General features: G+C 32.5%; 1 protein-coding gene across 1 annotated transcript; it reads left to right on the forward strand.

Moving 5' to 3' along the window:
* The first annotated feature begins 6,588 nt into the window (after nt 1-6,588).
* On the forward strand, nt 6,589-17,781 carry LOC141487391 (uncharacterized). The gene is made up of 4 exons (XM_074186357.1): nt 6,589-7,145; nt 9,073-9,318; nt 13,435-13,666; nt 17,531-17,781. The coding sequence occupies exons 1-4, from the start codon at nt 6,868-6,870 to the stop codon at nt 17,717-17,719; spliced, it is 945 nt and encodes a 314-aa protein (XP_074042458.1). The 5' UTR covers nt 6,589-6,867; the 3' UTR covers nt 17,720-17,781.
* The last annotated feature ends 213 nt before the right edge of the window (nt 17,782-17,994 follow it).

The following is a 17,994-nucleotide window of genomic DNA, read 5'->3' on the forward strand; positions in this document are numbered from 1 at the left end:
TGAAGGGCGGCATGTCTTTTTAACGAAAGGCTTCCAAATTGTTATGTAAGTCACCGGTGTGTGCTTGATTTGATGAATAAGTTTTACGAAACTAGTTTACTGACAAACAAAAAAGAAATAACCCATATTTTTTGGGAAGGGCATACATAACACTCACAAAAAGTTAATGTTTGGGCTGGAATTCTTGGAAATGCCATTAATGGTTCATTATTTCTGCAAGAAAACTTGACTAACAATCTTATAACTCACAAGCTAGAAACTCAAATGGATGCAGAAGGTAATGAACTTTCACAGGAGGATCTGTAACATTTTCAACAGGACAGTGCTCAACCTCATCATTTTCTTCCCGCCCGACAGTATTTAAACGAGAGATTTCCGGATAGATGGATTGGCAGGAGGGGAGTAGTTGAATAGCCTCCGAGATCACCGGATTCACACCCTTAGATTTCTTTCTTTGAGGGCATCTTGATTTCGTTGTTTATAAAACACAACCTTCTGATATTGGAGAACTTTAAAGACGAATTACAGCAGCATACCAGTCAATTGCTAGTGAAGTCATCCGTAATGTCAGAGGGGGAGTTCGAAAACATACATTTCGAACAGTTTATAAGATAAGTATAAGTAGATTTTATGTTTGAAATGTCTTCCACGCAAATTAAATTTTATTTTGCTAAAGGACAATAACGCAACGAAAGTCATTTTTTGTGGAGGAAAATCAGGTTTTTATCGACCTAAATGCTTTTTTGAATTATATCAACGAGCGGGAGCCGACAATGAAGTTCACAATAGAGATTGAACAAGATGGTCGACTCCCTTTCCTTGATGTAATGTTGGAGAAGTTATCAGATCATTTTGATACAAATTTTTATCGGAAGAAAACACATACAAATAGATATCTTCACTATACATCGAATCATCATGCGAGTGTTAGAAAAGATATAATAAATTGCCTCTACAAAAGAGCTTAAACGATATGCAATTCAACTGAAAATTTTAAGAAGAAATATCATTAATCAAATCTGTTTTGAAAGATAACGCTTATCCAGATTCGTAAAGATAACGCTTATCCAGATTCGTTCACAAATTCAAAAATAGGTAAATGCGATAGAAAATAAGGAGTCATTTTAAAACCAAACGAACATACAAACAACTTCACGAATTCAACAACATCCAACTCAACAATTACCGACTCAACATCCACCGACACCTTTCACAACTAACGTTATACATTACATTCCAAGACTATCTGTGGATGATATGTGCATATTACGAACAATATCTTTGAATAAAAAAAAAATCCATCGGATGTGATGGGCTCAGTATGAAAATGATCTCATTGTGTGGTCCTTTTATTCTTCCTTATTTAAGGCATATCATCAACTTTTGTATAGAAAAAAACGTTTTTTTGGCTATGTGGAACGCACCATTGGTAAGTCCAATACCAAAAAACAATAATCCAGTAGAACTGAAAGATCTGCGGGCCATCAGTATCCTTCCTGCTTACTCTAAATTGATAGAAATAATTATAGAACAACAGCTTCGCTCACACTTAGATAGTACTATACCAACAGTACATTCGGGTTTAGGCGTGGTCACAGCTGTACTACAGCTCTACTGAAGGTAACCGATGATATTTTCAATGCGAGTGATCGAAATTAATGTACCGTCCTGGCTCTTCTAGATTTCAGCAGGACTTTTGACACCATCAATCATGCGCTGTTGTTGTCGATCTTACACTACATTGGCTTGTCAGATGATTCAATTCTTTTCTTTCGAAACTATCCACATAATAGACGCCAGGAAGTTGTTCTTGATGGAGTACATTCCACGCCTTTGAATTTGAAACAGACGTTCCACAGGGATCAATTCTTGACCCTCTCCTATTTACGATACACACCAGTCAATTAGTGAAATGCCTTCGGTATTGCAGTGTACATCTTTATGCCGATGACACCCAAATCTATCATTCTTTTGAACCACACAGAGTAAATGACGCTAATAGGCGGATCAGTCATGATATCGACACATTTTCATCACTTGCTGAAAATAAGTACTTAATGAATAATACATCTAAGTCGAAATTACTAATATTTGGTCCAAAAAATCACAGAGATGTGGTGAAACAACAACAAAATATTAGTATAGGTTCTAATATATTGAAAATTGTGAAGGAAGCAAAAAAGAGTGTTGTTTTTGTTGAACGGTGTACTTTTTATGGTGCAACAAAATTTAAATCAGAAAGTCCGCAAGAATGGGCCGCTCGTTTACTCTATATAGCCAGCTAGTCTAGACATTAAGGTCAAACCCTGTGTAAATTTAGTGTGTTGTAATGTTATACAAATAGCTGAATTTATGCCAGAAGTATACTTGTTTTTTTAATCTGAATGTTAGATTAGTATTTATATTTTTAAATCTTTTATTGTAACCTAGTACTAAGAAACTCATTTGCTATAAATGTATCTTTGTACATAATGTAGTAAAATAAACATCTATCTATCTATCTATGTAATAGTGTAACTTTTCAATTCACTCATTGAAAAGAACAATGATTATTCTGAGTATTTTCACTCATTCTTCTCATGACTATATACATCCTTATTTTTTGCAAATAAAGTAACCTCATTTCAAAAATAAACCAAAAGGTTATCTGGAGAATTTGCTGACAATTGAAATTTGTTCTCAGATAAAGGCAACTCTAAATAATGGTTAATTTCAAACGAAGTCTTTGAATAACATTTTCTGTATTTTTCTAAATGAATGTGCTTTGTTTGAAAAAAATAAAAATATATACCTGCCATTCTGAGAGAATCTAATACAGGTATTCAAATTTCGATTCAGTAACAAATGAAAAAAAAATCTGTTTGTTCCATACTTTATTTAATTATTTATTCATTTATTTATTCATTTATTCATCCGTTCATTCATTTATTTATATCCAAACAGACCATACTGTTAAGTATAGTTGTATCATTCCATTGATAAAAAAAATTGAGAAACTCGAAGAGTACGAGTGGAGAATCTGAGAAGATAATTGAGAACAAATCTATGTATAGAGTCGTATAGAGATAATTTTTATTGTATTTTCCAATCACAACTGTTGTTTTTTTTTTTAATTTAATTGTGTGGCATCAATTTCATGAGTTTTAGTAGCTTCTCTGTGTTTTCATTGAATTTTCGTCAGTCCATAAGATGTGTGTCATTGTCGGAGGGATTTAGTCCAGTAACTTTATACATCACAGCAAGTTTGTGAGCTCGAGTGACGAATGCAACTTTGTCAAAAATCGAAAAAAACCCGAAATAATTGGGGTTTTTCAAATTTTGGCGATTAAAATCCTAGTTTTTGAAAAAATTTGATTCGTAAGTTTTTGAAGTAAACTAAATTTGCTACAATTTGATACTAGAACTGTCTCTGTAGATTCAATAGTTTCCGAGATTAAGCCTTTCAAAGTTTATAATTTTTTTCGAACTTCGCAATTTTTTGCAATTCTATCTTTATGATTAATTTGATTTTGACCCTGATTATACCATCGAAGCTTTTCATGATGGGATGTTAAAAAAGAAAATGAGAAGTGTGAACGATGATATTTAAGGGTGAAGAATGAACTAGGAAGATATTGAAATAGACAACTAAATAAAAAGGAAGGAGATGAATGTAGAAGAATTGATAAATTTTCATTTATGTAACGGAACAAATGTTTAAAAAAAATCAGTTTTGAAATAAAACAATTTCATCTTTGATTTCGTTTATTATTTATTAAGCTACGAATAATGAAGTAAAAAGGATAAGTGCTATAAAAGTTAATAAGTTTATTTGTAGGAACTTGAGTAATATTGAAAATAAATCATTTGTTTGAAGGTGATTGACAATATTTCATGATGAATTTCACTAATTCGGACATCCATTGTCTAATAATGATTTGAAATCCCTGAAACAACTAAAAAAGAAGAATCAAAAATGGATAGCTGAAAATAACAATTATATTGGGCAAAAATAACCTGAAATGAAATAATAGTGAAATAAAATATAAGTAAAAATAGAACGAAATTGTTCATCAAATCTGAGAAAGAATCACAAATTTCTTCATCTGATTTTATGAAGGAAAGTTCATTACTTTTGAAATTAACATTTATGAATTAGTTCATTTGAAATAATTTAATTTTAACCCAGTAAACCACTCGCTTTATTATAAGCCACACATAAATAAAAATCTAGTAGGTGGTAGAAAAACTGGCCCCATTTCTATAATCATTAATAATAAATCAGATTTCCTGTAGGATCTATTTCAACAAAATACATTTTCACCTGAAATGATTCATTTTATAAATATATAATATCCCTCCGGTTATCAACTAAATCAACCGCCACTGTTTTATGGTCCAACTTACTTCCCGTGAATAAACAAAGGTATGCTGCCTTCAATGTAAGGATGTAAAAGGCCTCTCTGTTGTCTTTTGTTACTCTGAGTCGATTTCAAAGCAAACCTGTCAAACGTTAAGGGGCAGCCGCTCTCACTGAGATTCGACTGACACGCGCTACACTTCAATTGACCAATGAGAAATGTTTACTCCAATACTTCACTTCCCCATTTTTCTGTTGTCAGAATTTCTCGCTTTGTAACTGAATCATTTTAAATACAAAAAGAAAAATAAGGTGAGAATAAACCGATTTATTAATGCAATTGCTTCATTTATTGGATCATTCGAATTTTTTGTCGTTTCCAATAGTTGGAGCAATTCATCAAAATCTTCGCGATGAGTTAAAAAACTGGTCAACACTATAAGGGTTATATACATTAGGTTATACATTCGATTGAAATTTTCAATTTTTTTTGTTTTTAATAATATCGAATTAATTGAATACGTTACAATAAAATAATTCTAAATTCCAGTAATACTTAATATTTTGAAATATACCCTGGAGATATATTCTAAAAATATACCATATGGTATATTCCATCGACAAAATTCTCAGAATATTCACGGGAGAATAATCAATTTATAGACATTCTATATGCACATTCTTTCGGGAATAATTCTGTGTTATTCATTCAAGCATATTCTATGAATATTCTAAAGGTATGTACCTAAATATTCCAAGAATATTCTATGAATATTTGAGATATACACGTTCGTTTTATAATATAGAGGGAATATTCCATGAATATCTGGTGCTGTGCGGGCTCAGGAAGATAATTTATCCATATTGAGAAAGGGTACTATTTGAGACTCTAATGCTCTCTCGATCGAGTACGAGTAACACTGATACAGAAGACAGGTGTGAAAACTCTTTTGGGTTACGAACTTATGGTATACCTACGATTAACGAGAGCTATTTTCCACAACCTCGGAAAGTACGAATTTTTAATACAGGAGTTAATTATATGTGATATATGGAACACTATAAAAAGGCGGCATACTATTATCAATGTAATATCCAGATGATCACATCCTAATACTTAAGACTTGATATTTTTCAAAGTAAGAATAACGAAATTTCCGTTAACTTTCGAAAATGTGAAAAATGCAGTTCATTACTAATAATAATTTGTAGCTCCACTCAAGGTAGTCTATCCAGGAAGAAAGCAACACCCTTGGGTAAAAGGTTCTCTTCAGACAAGGCCATGAACCCTGATAGAATCATAGATTTAGGTAACTAGGTAAAGGTTTGAACTAAGAAATCAGCATTAATATAAATGTTTAATCCCCTACAAGTGGTATTGGACATTACTTGCTGGGTATTGTAAGTATTTAGTGTGGTTGAAAAATACTGGTGAATTTGTGAAAAATGGACGATAAATCCAGAAGTGAAATCGCAGAGGAATGTAAAATCAAGAAGAGAAAATTTGAGGGTAAGTGTGTATTGAATTTCGAAAATAAGTTTTCATGTGGATCGTGTTATTTTGAAATGGGAATTATCAATCACTGTCGACAGTGAATAGGCTACCATCTGGTGAATGTTAATTTCCTTAGGTGATTGCTATAATCGATTTGTGTCAAAATTCCACCGAGAATTTTTGACATTATTTTACCATTGTGTGCAAAATTTAAATTTATCACTCAGTTCACAAACATCAATTTTATAAATATATATGCCCTACCAAGCTGAGTTTTGTATTCATATACTAAACAATCAAAAACTATTTTTTCAGAGAAATTTTCATTGATTCAATAAGTTTGTAAGTAGTACTGAGAAATTTAAATTAATAGTTCATATTTAAATTGAAGGTAGAGTTCTAAGAGAGGTTAGTCTTTGTTTATTTCGAGTCAAAAAGTTTTATTTCATATATTCAAAAAGGAATACACTAAATTTGGCAATTGAACATTCAAAGAATTGGAAACATTCCTGAAGTTCCAGAAAAGCTCCTTAGCATTTCCGAGAAGAAGTGTATCTTCAGGAAATCACTTTTCTGGAAACTTAAGGCGATGACGTTACAATTCATAGGTAGAATGCAAGAGAATGTGCTAATTTGGTATAAAATGAACACATATATGAACGAATATATTGAAGAACATGTCGTTGTCATGTTCTTCAATATATTCGTTCATGGGAGTCTTTTGGAATTGAAATTCGGAGGTGTATCAATAACTATCATCAAATTCAGATCATTTGACTAATGTTCGTTCTACTTGTATCTAATGTATGGGTGGATTGTTAAGTCTTTCTTGGAGAATAAAACTTCATTTACATTTTCAATACCACTTGATTAATTATCGGAAATGTGAAAATCATAACGAGCGAAGACAAGGAATAATTTTCTCAACTGTCGTGGGAAAAAAAATCGAATAATTATTAATTCAGATTGGAATAGTGTTTCGTAAAAAAATACGCACTTGACATGAGAAATTCTTTGCAAACATTTGGATTATATGACTGCTTTGGTGAGTATGTCATGGAACGAAAATTGTATGGTTTATCAGCATGTAGTGATATTTAATGGATTATTTTACCTAGGAATAGATTCAGTGGAGGACCCTGAGTGTTCGGAAAACAAAAGAAATAAATCCACGGAAGAAATAGAGTCGAAATCATGGGCTGAATTGCCACATTTGGTGCTGACGGAAATTTTCAGTTATCTGAATAGAAAAGATGGATTGAACGCATCCGCTACTTGCAGGCATTGGAGAAATAACTATTTTCAACCCAGGTGAGGGAATTTCAATATTATGATTACTCTTGGTGCATCTTTTTTCATATCATAGTGACAGCTAGATTTTCAAATCTTAGGAGAATTTGAAGGCGTTTTTTATAAGAAAAGCATATAAAAATATATGCACACTTTTTTCTGCTTTCGCCTTTTGAATGCTCGTCTCGCATTTTTGACATAAAATCCACGAACTTTATATTTTTTGCCTATCCTATGGTGTTTGTGTTTGTCATAAAGCCATTTCAGGTACACTTGGTATAGTTTTGGAATATGCACCAACTTTTGTCAGGAATAAAATTTTCTGAGAAATCGATAATAAAAAAGTTTCCCATTTGTTGCAGACTTAGTGGACCACACTGTATATATGTATGGTGTTTCCATACTTTTCACCAATACTTTCAAGGGCATACACTTTTTCAAATTTTTCAAATGTTTTTATCTGTAAAACTTCAAGTAGTTGGTTTTAGGTATAGTATTCGAATCCAAATTTGGCATCAATGTGTCAAACCATTCCTCAAAAATATTAGCTTTCATGTTCTTATGATAGTCAACATTGCAGTACTCAAGTTTTTTTTTCACATAATTTCAAAGAACCCATGCACCCATGAACCCATGCTGCATAATTGTGCAGCAATGCACAATTATTGTTGTTTGTAGGCATGTCAGGCGTACACATTATCAAACCATCAGTCCACCCTTTCGTAACTATGTCGTGAGTGTTATACCATGTTTCGTCCAAATAAAAAAATTGCCGTTGTTCTTGTCTATTGTATACAGTTATTTATTCTAAGTATTTGTTACGCAATTCCACTATTCTTCTGCTTCTGCGTCACAGAAAAAAAAATTAATATATATTACTGGAGTTTTTTCCCAACACCAAACCGATATTTTAACACCTCGACACGTGTTTCGATCACCAAGTGATCTTCCTCTTGAAGATGATCACTTGGTGATCGAAACACGTGTCCAGGTGTTAAAATAACCTAGGAATTGATACTTTTTGAACACTGACATCGAAGTGTAACTTTTTTGATGTCGAGAATACTATGCTACTTATTTCTGTCTGCCAGTAAAAAAATGGAAAGTGTCAAAGATGCTATACGGTATATATTATGAGTTACCATTATGAGTTACCAACTACTTACTCACTTTTTCTCGGACAGAGAAAAATAAGGAGCCAGCAAAAGAGGTACCTTCATCGATGTCAAAGTTCAGAAAAATCACGTTCTGAGATTTTTGAGATGAATGAAGTAAAATTCATTCATCTCGAAAATTTGAAAAAGTTCGTGAATTAGTGAGCGGTTTCAGGTTTTCAATTTTTCGAAAATTGAGCAGATTTCATCGATTGTTTCTCCACACACAAATTTTCAACTCCCTAAACCTAATTATTTGACAATATTTCTATAATTAACGTCATAGTTCCGCAATAATGAATTTGTAGCAAATCGATCCTACACGACCATTTTGAATGGAAATGGCCACATGTGTTATATCATCCAGTAGAGAAGAGAATTTTATATTTGATCAAATCGTCAAAAAATATACATGGTATCACTCTGAATTCTTAACTTGGGTTCATTTCCGGTTGACCCTGAATGTATTTTCAAGTGCTTTATCTTCGAAATTATCGTCTTCGATAAATTTTACCTTCATTTTGAATTTCAAACTTTTTACTTCTCAAACAACTGGAAAGCGCTGTGTATAAGTGGAGGATAGATTGGTACTTTCCAGTCACCACCGCAGACAGAAAGCTAGGTTAGGTTCATAAAAGTAGAAGGCTAACTATACAATACGAAATCAAGGTCAAAGCCAGGTTTAATCCTCTATGGAGAACTACGTGATAGACCATTATTTCTTGAAAGGATGATTTTAAATTTGTATTTTCGTTAACATTTTTTTCCCAACATCCACGTCTGATTTATTCCAGGTTATGGGACTCCCTGAAAATCTACTTCTTACCTGAGAAACTTGACAGTGCCAGGTTTTTAAGTGGCGTATTTGGAGATACTGTAAAAAAAGTAGCCGTGTGTTTGTGCATTACATCGATGGACTGCTTGAAAGAATGCTTCGAGTTTTTTAATCGTTTAAAATTCAACAACAACTTGAGGGCATTGTACATTGTTCCGGTTTTTTGTGGAAACAAAATAACCTTTGAGGAGTTGTGTGTTATAGAGTAAGTTTCAATTGTATATTTTCAAATCAATAGATTTGGGAAGCTGAATTTGAGTAAATGAATCGAAGACTTTCATATAGAAGTTATTTATAAATTCTTATTGCAAAGTGCTTTCGTCTTTGATCATCAGTGCTCACCTGGAAGTGAGTAATCTAATTGAAAAGAGAGTTTTTTGTGAAAATTATTTTTTTTATTTTAAGGTTATAAATTCAGGAAAATTGTTAATGATTACTTACTCGTCAGGTAACAGGACGTATTGATAAACGAGGACATAGTACACTCGTAAGATCTGATTTGTATTTAAGTAGCCTAATAACCAACGGAATACATGTTAGAGATTGAGGCCGTGTGGTTCGGTCAAAATGTAATATGAAAGAAGGACATCTTGTGACAGAATGTATCAAGTCAAGTGTCGTGTTGAAAATAATGGTACCAACGTGAGGAGTGATCCAGTATGGAATTGAAAAATTTTTCGTTTTGTGGAAGCCAATATAAAATTATATATTTTATTAACAAATTCTCAATTTTATTTACAATTCATAATGCTTTCCCTTCATCAAATACATTATGAAAATATATATAACTTTATATTGGTTTCCACACGACAAAATATATTTAAAATCCAGAGTGGATTACTCCTCAAGTTGGTACCATTATTTTCAACATGACACTTGACTTGACACATTCTGTTGCTAGTTGTCCTTCATTCAAAGCACATATTGACCTAACCACATGGCCTCAATCTCTAACATGTATTCCGTTTGTTATTAGGCTAATTAGTTTTATACAAATCAAATCTTACAAATGTACTATGTCCTCGTTTTTCGATACTTCCTGTTACCTAACGAGTTAGTAGCCATCAACAATTTTTCTCAATTCATAACCTCAAAATAAAAAAAAATCACAAAAAACTTTCTGTTCTATTAGATTACTCACTTCCAGATGAGCACTGATGATGACGAAAGTCGAAAGCATTTCACAATAAGAATTCATGATTATACACTTTTATACAAAACTCTTCGATTAATTTTTTTTCAAATTGATTTTTTTTGCCATATTTTCATGGATATACTCATGTTCACTTACAATTCATGCTGGTTCTGAAATGGGTTGATTTGTGGGAAAGCCACCTATTATTAGAATGATACCAAATTATCGACTTGGTTTAGTAATTCCGTATTCTATATTATAAAACCAAATTTCGAAATTTTATTCTATCCTGTTCTACATATATATCTACTCTATTTCTTTATTTGCAGATATACATTCACTCACTTTCGTTTTAACCTTCATTGCACTGTATTTATATGATGATAGAATTTTTATAGAGGGTGTCATTAGGCTTGGAGCACCCTCAGTTTGGATATTTAAAGTACGCGGAACAGTATTTTTTGTAGCAATATTTTTTTTTAGAAATTATTATATCGTGAAATTGAAGTTTTTTTTCTAATATTTCTGAAAGGTTTTGTGATTGTTGATTATGAACTGAACTATTATTTTATAATTACGGTCTTGATATTCACTCGAATGGAAGTCAGTATAACTCTCTCTCTCTCTCATTCTGTGTATCACGAAGTACATCTACAACTTTTCTAAATGTGTGGAATGTGATGATAACCTTTCATATTTCCAGTGAGGTTTTCCCACTTCACATTATTTTATTTAGTATCCAGCCACATCTCGCGGTGTTTAGTCGAGATTAAAAAGTAATGATTGTTCAATAATAATGAATTGGTATTGACCTCAAACACTCAAACCGTGAATTAAATTCAAAACCAAGGGGAGAAACCCCCCGAAACCAGCATCAAAAATTCAAAGTCAATAGTTGCGAATCAAATCCATTAACAGAATGAAATCAAGAGCAGCTCATTTTTTCCACACACTGATTCATATTATTTTATACCATACAGCGCTTTTTCGAGGTATAATAGATCTCATCAGTGGTAAAAGGCTGAACTACAAATGCGATATTGGATTCAACTCTGATTATTGAATTACCTACATTCTCAGAAGTATAGGAAAAACTTCAATTTCACGATAGTATATGAACATTACCGATCAAAAATTTCTAGAAAAAAATAGTCGGAAGACATCCTGTATGAAAATTGTATGATTCAAACCTGATAGTGGAATTAAAGTCGCTATGAAAAGTATTATCATTTCTGCAAATGTGAAAAAACAGAAAAAAATATAATCTCGAAAAATTTCCCGTATACCTTCGAAACCAAAAAAAGCTAGAGTTAATTTTTCGGTATCATTTAATAATAATCGAGAATGAGCAACCTGCATCTCATGAACTATCAAAATATAATCCAATATTTTTCATACCAACTTGGGTACATCCAAAACTTTTCACAGATACCAGAACTGCATTACTCTTCTCGACGTGTCAGGAGACAAATTACGTACACTGATTCCCAACTCTGAAGCTGGTCATTTATTTGATATGTCGACAGATATCGTGAAATTATTTATTTTTTTCGATTTTTCCGTTTACTAAAATAAATATTTAAAACTCCACTTTGCCTCAGCTCTAAGGAAAAAGGAATGGTTCTCAGAAGGGGCAGACATTTTCATATTTTTATTTAATAATAATAATAATAATTTCATTGCTTCTAAAAAACGGGTTTACAGCAAGAAGTATGTGTGTGCGAGGATACAAAAAATATATATACGTATAAAGATAAATTATTCAAATAACATGTTACGGTTCCCAAAATGCAAGAGCGGATTTATAAGATAACAGAAAAGTAATGTATTGAAGTCATATATTTATGTGCAGCATCCACCCTGTATAACATTCAAAACAATTCAGTTCAGTTTTTTGCGCCTAAAGACAATCAGAATAATTCGACCTTGAATAACGTTGATAGGGAAAAAAAGGAAAGGAAAAAGAAAAGGGTTTTTTTTCTCTGGGAATGAGAGTTGAGTTTGGTTATCTTCTTTGGAGCAAGAATTTTGAGCTCATCACTTTGTGGATTTGAAGAAACCAAAATATTCAATACGGGAATAACTATATTTGGGTTATCTAAAGGAATAACTCGCCCACAGTATTGGGGATTTTTATTAAGTACCCGTTCTCTTGTCAAATTCCAATCTTCAGGCCACACAACAACTACGGTAAGAACCCACTTCCCGAAAATACCCTAAAGGGTATATCCTTCTGAACCTTAATCTCATTTTAGGCCTTCTTATTACCACCTCAAGTCGATATTGCTAACTATATCTTGGTGTCTCTCACAAGACTAGACCACTACACCCCTTATATCTCTGATTACGGTCTTCCGAGGAGCACGTTATTTGCATCCAACCCCTGCGTACAGGGGTTGGATCGTGCTGCTGGAGACTGTTCTCCCATATCCCATGCATGTAAGGTCTTTCCTGTTATGTATTACACCCTCCCGCACGACCTCGAATCAACATTGCGGCACAAATTGCGAATTCTAGAATAAATCAAGTATTTACCACACCTTAAGTTTAATCATAAGTTGCTTACATTTATATCTGTGAACCCAAAAGTATACTTCTGGGCCATAAGCCTGTAACACCATAAGCTTGGCGTGTTTGAAGAAACAATACACTTATCCTCCAAGTGGACTTATATTTACCCACCATCCCTCTCCGCTGAGTTCCGGCAGCCCATAATTTAGTTCCTAAGTAACAAAGTAACCCGTTTCAATCTACGACAACGAAGGTTACAAACAATCTGCTAACAGTGGATTATAAAATCTCAAAAGTATAATATAGTAACCATCATTCGCTCAATATAAATAAACGTAACCTGAGAATGTTCCAGATATATTCTGAGATTTCTTTGGCTACCGGGATAGTTATATTCTCTAAATCATGAATAAGTTCATACAAATTCTGAAGGCATTGTTTGTTTTGTTTCATAACAGTGTAAATCGGGCATTCGAAAATGATATGAAATGAAGTTTCGGCCTTATTACTATTGCAAACAGTGCATATTACACCTGGATCGATCGAATACACATTCCATTTAATGTGAACTTAATTTATAATGATTGGCCATGCTTAATTGTTCCTTTGAGGTTACTTAGCGAATTGTACGTATACATGTAAGGGTAATGAGATTTACTATATTTTTCTTTACAGTTTTTGGCCCATGAGAAACGCGTTAGTGGTCAAGCTGAGGGATTGCTTATCAAATCTCGATGAGTTCAGCCTAGGTTGTACCCCAAAACTGTTTCTCTGCTCTGTGAATCATTTATTGGAAAACCTAAATCTTTCCGTAAAAAAGATATATTTATACCATTACAAAAACGCACGTTATCAGCCTGGAGTTTTCTTTGATCCAGCTCTGCTACGACGCTTTACGAAGCTACAGGTAAGCCAAACTTATACACTGTCCCATTGACTCAAATACATCTTTCGGAACTATTCAAAATATCAGTTTTTGTACGGTACTGAAACCAAGTATATACTTATTGAAAATAATGAATGGAACTGGAGAATACTTGATCAAAATCCATATTAAAACTTATTGAATAAATATATTTTGATTTCAACAAAGAAAGGTTTACAAAACCTCGACTATTCATGATTCCACTCATTGTTTCTATGACAATACAAGGTGTTTCAAATTCGATCCTTACCATTGGGATCTCGGAAACAATCAGAGATAAAAAGAAGGTTGAATTGGGGAAAAGTTGCGCATTTACCTGACTAATAATATGCCGTTGAGAAAGTTCTGAAACATCCGAGAATATCTGGAAATATCCGAAAAAAACAGAAATTTCGGAAAATGGTTTTTATTTTCTTCTCGCTTTATTTTTCAAAGGTTTCGAAAATAATTTGTACTTTCACTTTGTCACTTTTCTCCTGCTACATAATGGTGCTTTTAGATTTGCTGTCCGACGTTTCGTCTTTCAGCCACCATTATCAACTTTATTTTTTCTTATGGGCGCTACATTGGATTCTTTCCGTTTTGAATAGAACAAGATTTTCTCTTTTCAATGATGTATCATAAGTTATCATTTTTTTTCGAAAAACTGAAGATATTGAAAAAATTAATTCTTATCATAATAGTCTCAGACTTTGATGTTTCTAAATTTGACTTTCAATTTGTTACACTCAATGATATTTCATTATGGTACAAGTCATTAATACAAATTTATTACAAATACGGTAGAAACAGTGTTAGGACATCGGAAATGCATTTAAACTTGTACCCCGAAAGAAGACAACTACATCGAACTACGCTCAAGTTATTGGATCAAAATCTCACCGAGTTTGGTTCGTTTGAGAAGCCAATGAAAAAATACGGAGACAGAATCAACAATCAAAATTTGATAAATGAGGTGTGTATATGAGGTAAATAAGACTTTGTGTCCTTTCAAATGAAAATAGAACGTTAAGCAGAAAACAATAATTTCCCGGGTTCATATTTATCTGCAAATTTTTTATTTTTATTGAAAAGGACACAATATCTAACTTACCTCATACATACCTCATTTATCAAATTTTCGTTAGTTTCCTGGTCCGTTCTTTTTCCGTATTATTTCCTCGGATTTTCAAATGAACCAAACTGGCTGAGATTTTGATCCAATAACTTAAACATAGTTCAATGTGGTTGTCGTCTTTCGGGATACAAGTTTAAATTCATTTCCGATGTCCTAACACTGTTTCTATCGTATTTGTAATACATTTGTATCATATCTCTTTTTTCTTCATTCGTGAAAGCCATTTTTCGCCAAAAATTCAATGACTTGTACAATAACAAAATGTCATTGAGTGTAACAAATTGAAAGTCAAATTTAGAAACATCAAAGTCTGAGTCTATTATGATAAGAATTCATTTTTTCAATATATTCAGTTTTTCCAAAAAGAATGATAACTTATGATACATCATTGGAAAGGTAAAATCTGGTTCTATCCAAAACACAAAGAATTCAATATAGCGCCCATAAAAAAAGTAAAGTTGATGATGGTGGCCGGAAGACGAAACGTCGGATAGCAAATCTGAAAACACCGTTATGCAGCAGGGAAAAAGTGGTAATGTAAAAGTGCAATTTATTTTAAAATTCTTCAAAAACCAAAGCCAGAAAAAAATAAAAACCATTTTCCGAAATTTCTGTTTTTTTCCGGATATCTCCGGATATACTCGGAATTTCAGAACTTTCTCAACGGCATATTGTTAGCCAGGTGAATATGCAACTTTGCCCCAATTTATCCATCTTCGTATCTCTCATAGTTTCAAAGATCCCAATGGTGAGGATCGAATTTGAAACAGCCTGTATACATCTTCATCTTTCGTAAATAAAGTACCCTTATTCTAATAATACAGAAAAATGTTATCAAGAAAGTTTGTTGAGAATTGAAATTTGTTCTTAGATAATTCATCCATTTATTCATCTTTTTATTTATTCATTTATATCTAAAGAGACCACACAGAAAATCAAGAAACTTTCGAAAACAACGCAATGTCCGAGAATACCTACCACAGAGAAGCGACAAAGACAGCCATTTTGTGTCCCTTTTTCGTAGACGCATGCGTCGACTTGGTTGTCTCCACGTCATTCTCGGGCTTAGTTGTCTCCATTAGTGTGTGAGCACTGAGCAAACATAATGAGGTAGGTAGTTAGTTACAAAAGGTACCTACCTAACTCGGTATACATTAAAATTATGCTATTTAAGCAAGAGTTTTCAGGAGATAATTAGTTTTGAAGAATCCATCGTGAGAGAAACAGTAGGAAATTCAGCAATATTTAAGGCACTTGAAATTAAAATTAAAACAATGTGTGATATCTATAGAAAAGATGGCTTTAAATCCAATCTTTTTTTTGATACAGGATGCGATGAAATTATTGGTTTCGAAGATATTGGAGAATCAAATAAGAGGAATTCCATATGTAGAAATGTTCTCGTTATTATGGCTAGAGGACTTTATTCTCCCTGGAAACAACCGATTGCTTTTTTTTCATTGAATCACAGCTACCAGCAAAAAATCTACGTGATTCTTTGGATAAGTGCATTTCTAAATTATCCAATATAGGTCTGCATGTTGATGGCATTGTGAGTGACATGGGCTCTAACTTGTATGAATTGTCAAAGTTATTAGGGGTCACTTTAGAAGAATCAGAATTTGAGTTCGTCACTCTTTCACCACGAAGTGCAGGACTTTGGATGTAAATCGTCTGTTGAGCTATTTTAAAGCTCATACTACGGAAAAAAACATATTTGGAAGTTTGCGCTCACCACCAAATTAATTCATTAATTTTATATATCAGTTGGAATGTTTATTTAACAATCGATTTACAGAAATTTCCATTGGGGAAGCAGTTTCGAATATATTATTCAACCTAATGAAGGATGTAGATTTTCTTCATCCTTGTGAAAATTTTACAAAAATGTACATAATTAAGCTATTCATAAGAATGAAAATTTTTTATAGTATCAAATATACTAATAGAGATATGAATAATACCAAAGGTAAAACTGTAAAAAGGAAACTTAAGATTCTGCCACATTTCTAAATTAAGAGGTTTTGGTAAAATATCATGTTACATTATTTTTTCACTCGGAACCTTACTTAATTAGAACCCTCAGACTGTATTGATGAAAGTTTAAGTTAAGATTGCATAAAATAACAAAAGTCACTTCTATTCATCCTTAGTGGACTTATTTATTTCAGAGGATATAAAATGATTGTATAATATAAGCATTATTCTATTATCGTAACTTCATTTTAATTTTCTATCTAATGAATTGAATTTACAAAATAGAGTTATTTAATTCATTTCTTAAAAGCCAATTCATCATAAATAATAATAAATGGGTAACGTAGTTGAATATTCTCTATTATTACTGCGAAAGTTGTTCAATTAGCAATATAAAAATTGAATGGAGTAAGATTCCCATCACACTATAATTTTATATTTCACAATGAGCCCACGTACTATACTAGAACGTAAGAGTATGTATTTTTGTTAGTGTATATCGCTGAGAGGTCATTTTTCTCAGTGAACCAGGTTGTTTATCACTCAAAATCTTCAGTTCGGAGTTGGGAACCGAACATCAAAGGATCCGACGTTAATGTCGCTTCTCTGTGGTAGGTATTCTCGGGCAATGTTATTGTTCAATAAATATTATGGTAAATAGTAACATCATGAGGAGATGACAAATGGGACAAATATTTTTAATAAAATTTTGTGTTATTATTTTTTGAGTAAATCTTTATTTTCATTTTCAGTTACTATTAATTGATTGGACGCAAGTATCTCACATACTGTTTGACGTACTATTTGAAATGAAATCTTTAAAAAAAATTATCGTATACGTAGAATCTTTTTCCGAATTATGCCATCATTTCGCCAGCGAATTCAATAAACTTGAAGAGCAGGGTGTCGTTGTAGAAGCAGCAAGGTTTCGATCTAGGTGAAAAATCCGAGAAGTGAGCTGAAAACAAATCTACGTGTAAAGTTGTTATACTTTTTAATATATTTCCTAAGCATAACTGTTGTTTTTTATTTAATTGTGCGGCATCAATTTCATGAGTTTAAGTAGCTTCTGTGTGTTTATTGAATTTTCGTCAGTCCATAAGATGTGTTGCAATGTCAGAGGGAGTAATGAGATATTTATATATCAATTTTTTCTCAACCGTATCCAAAGAAAGATTTTGACTTTCTTCTTTTTCATCTTCATACAAAAAATGTT

The sequence above is a fragment of the Leptinotarsa decemlineata genome, unplaced genomic scaffold, assembly GCF_025532065.1.
Source record: "Leptinotarsa decemlineata unplaced genomic scaffold, Ldec_3_MD MMD2_tig00078422_RagTag_RagTag, whole genome shotgun sequence".
Taxonomy (NCBI): Eukaryota; Metazoa; Arthropoda; class Insecta; order Coleoptera; family Chrysomelidae; genus Leptinotarsa; species Leptinotarsa decemlineata.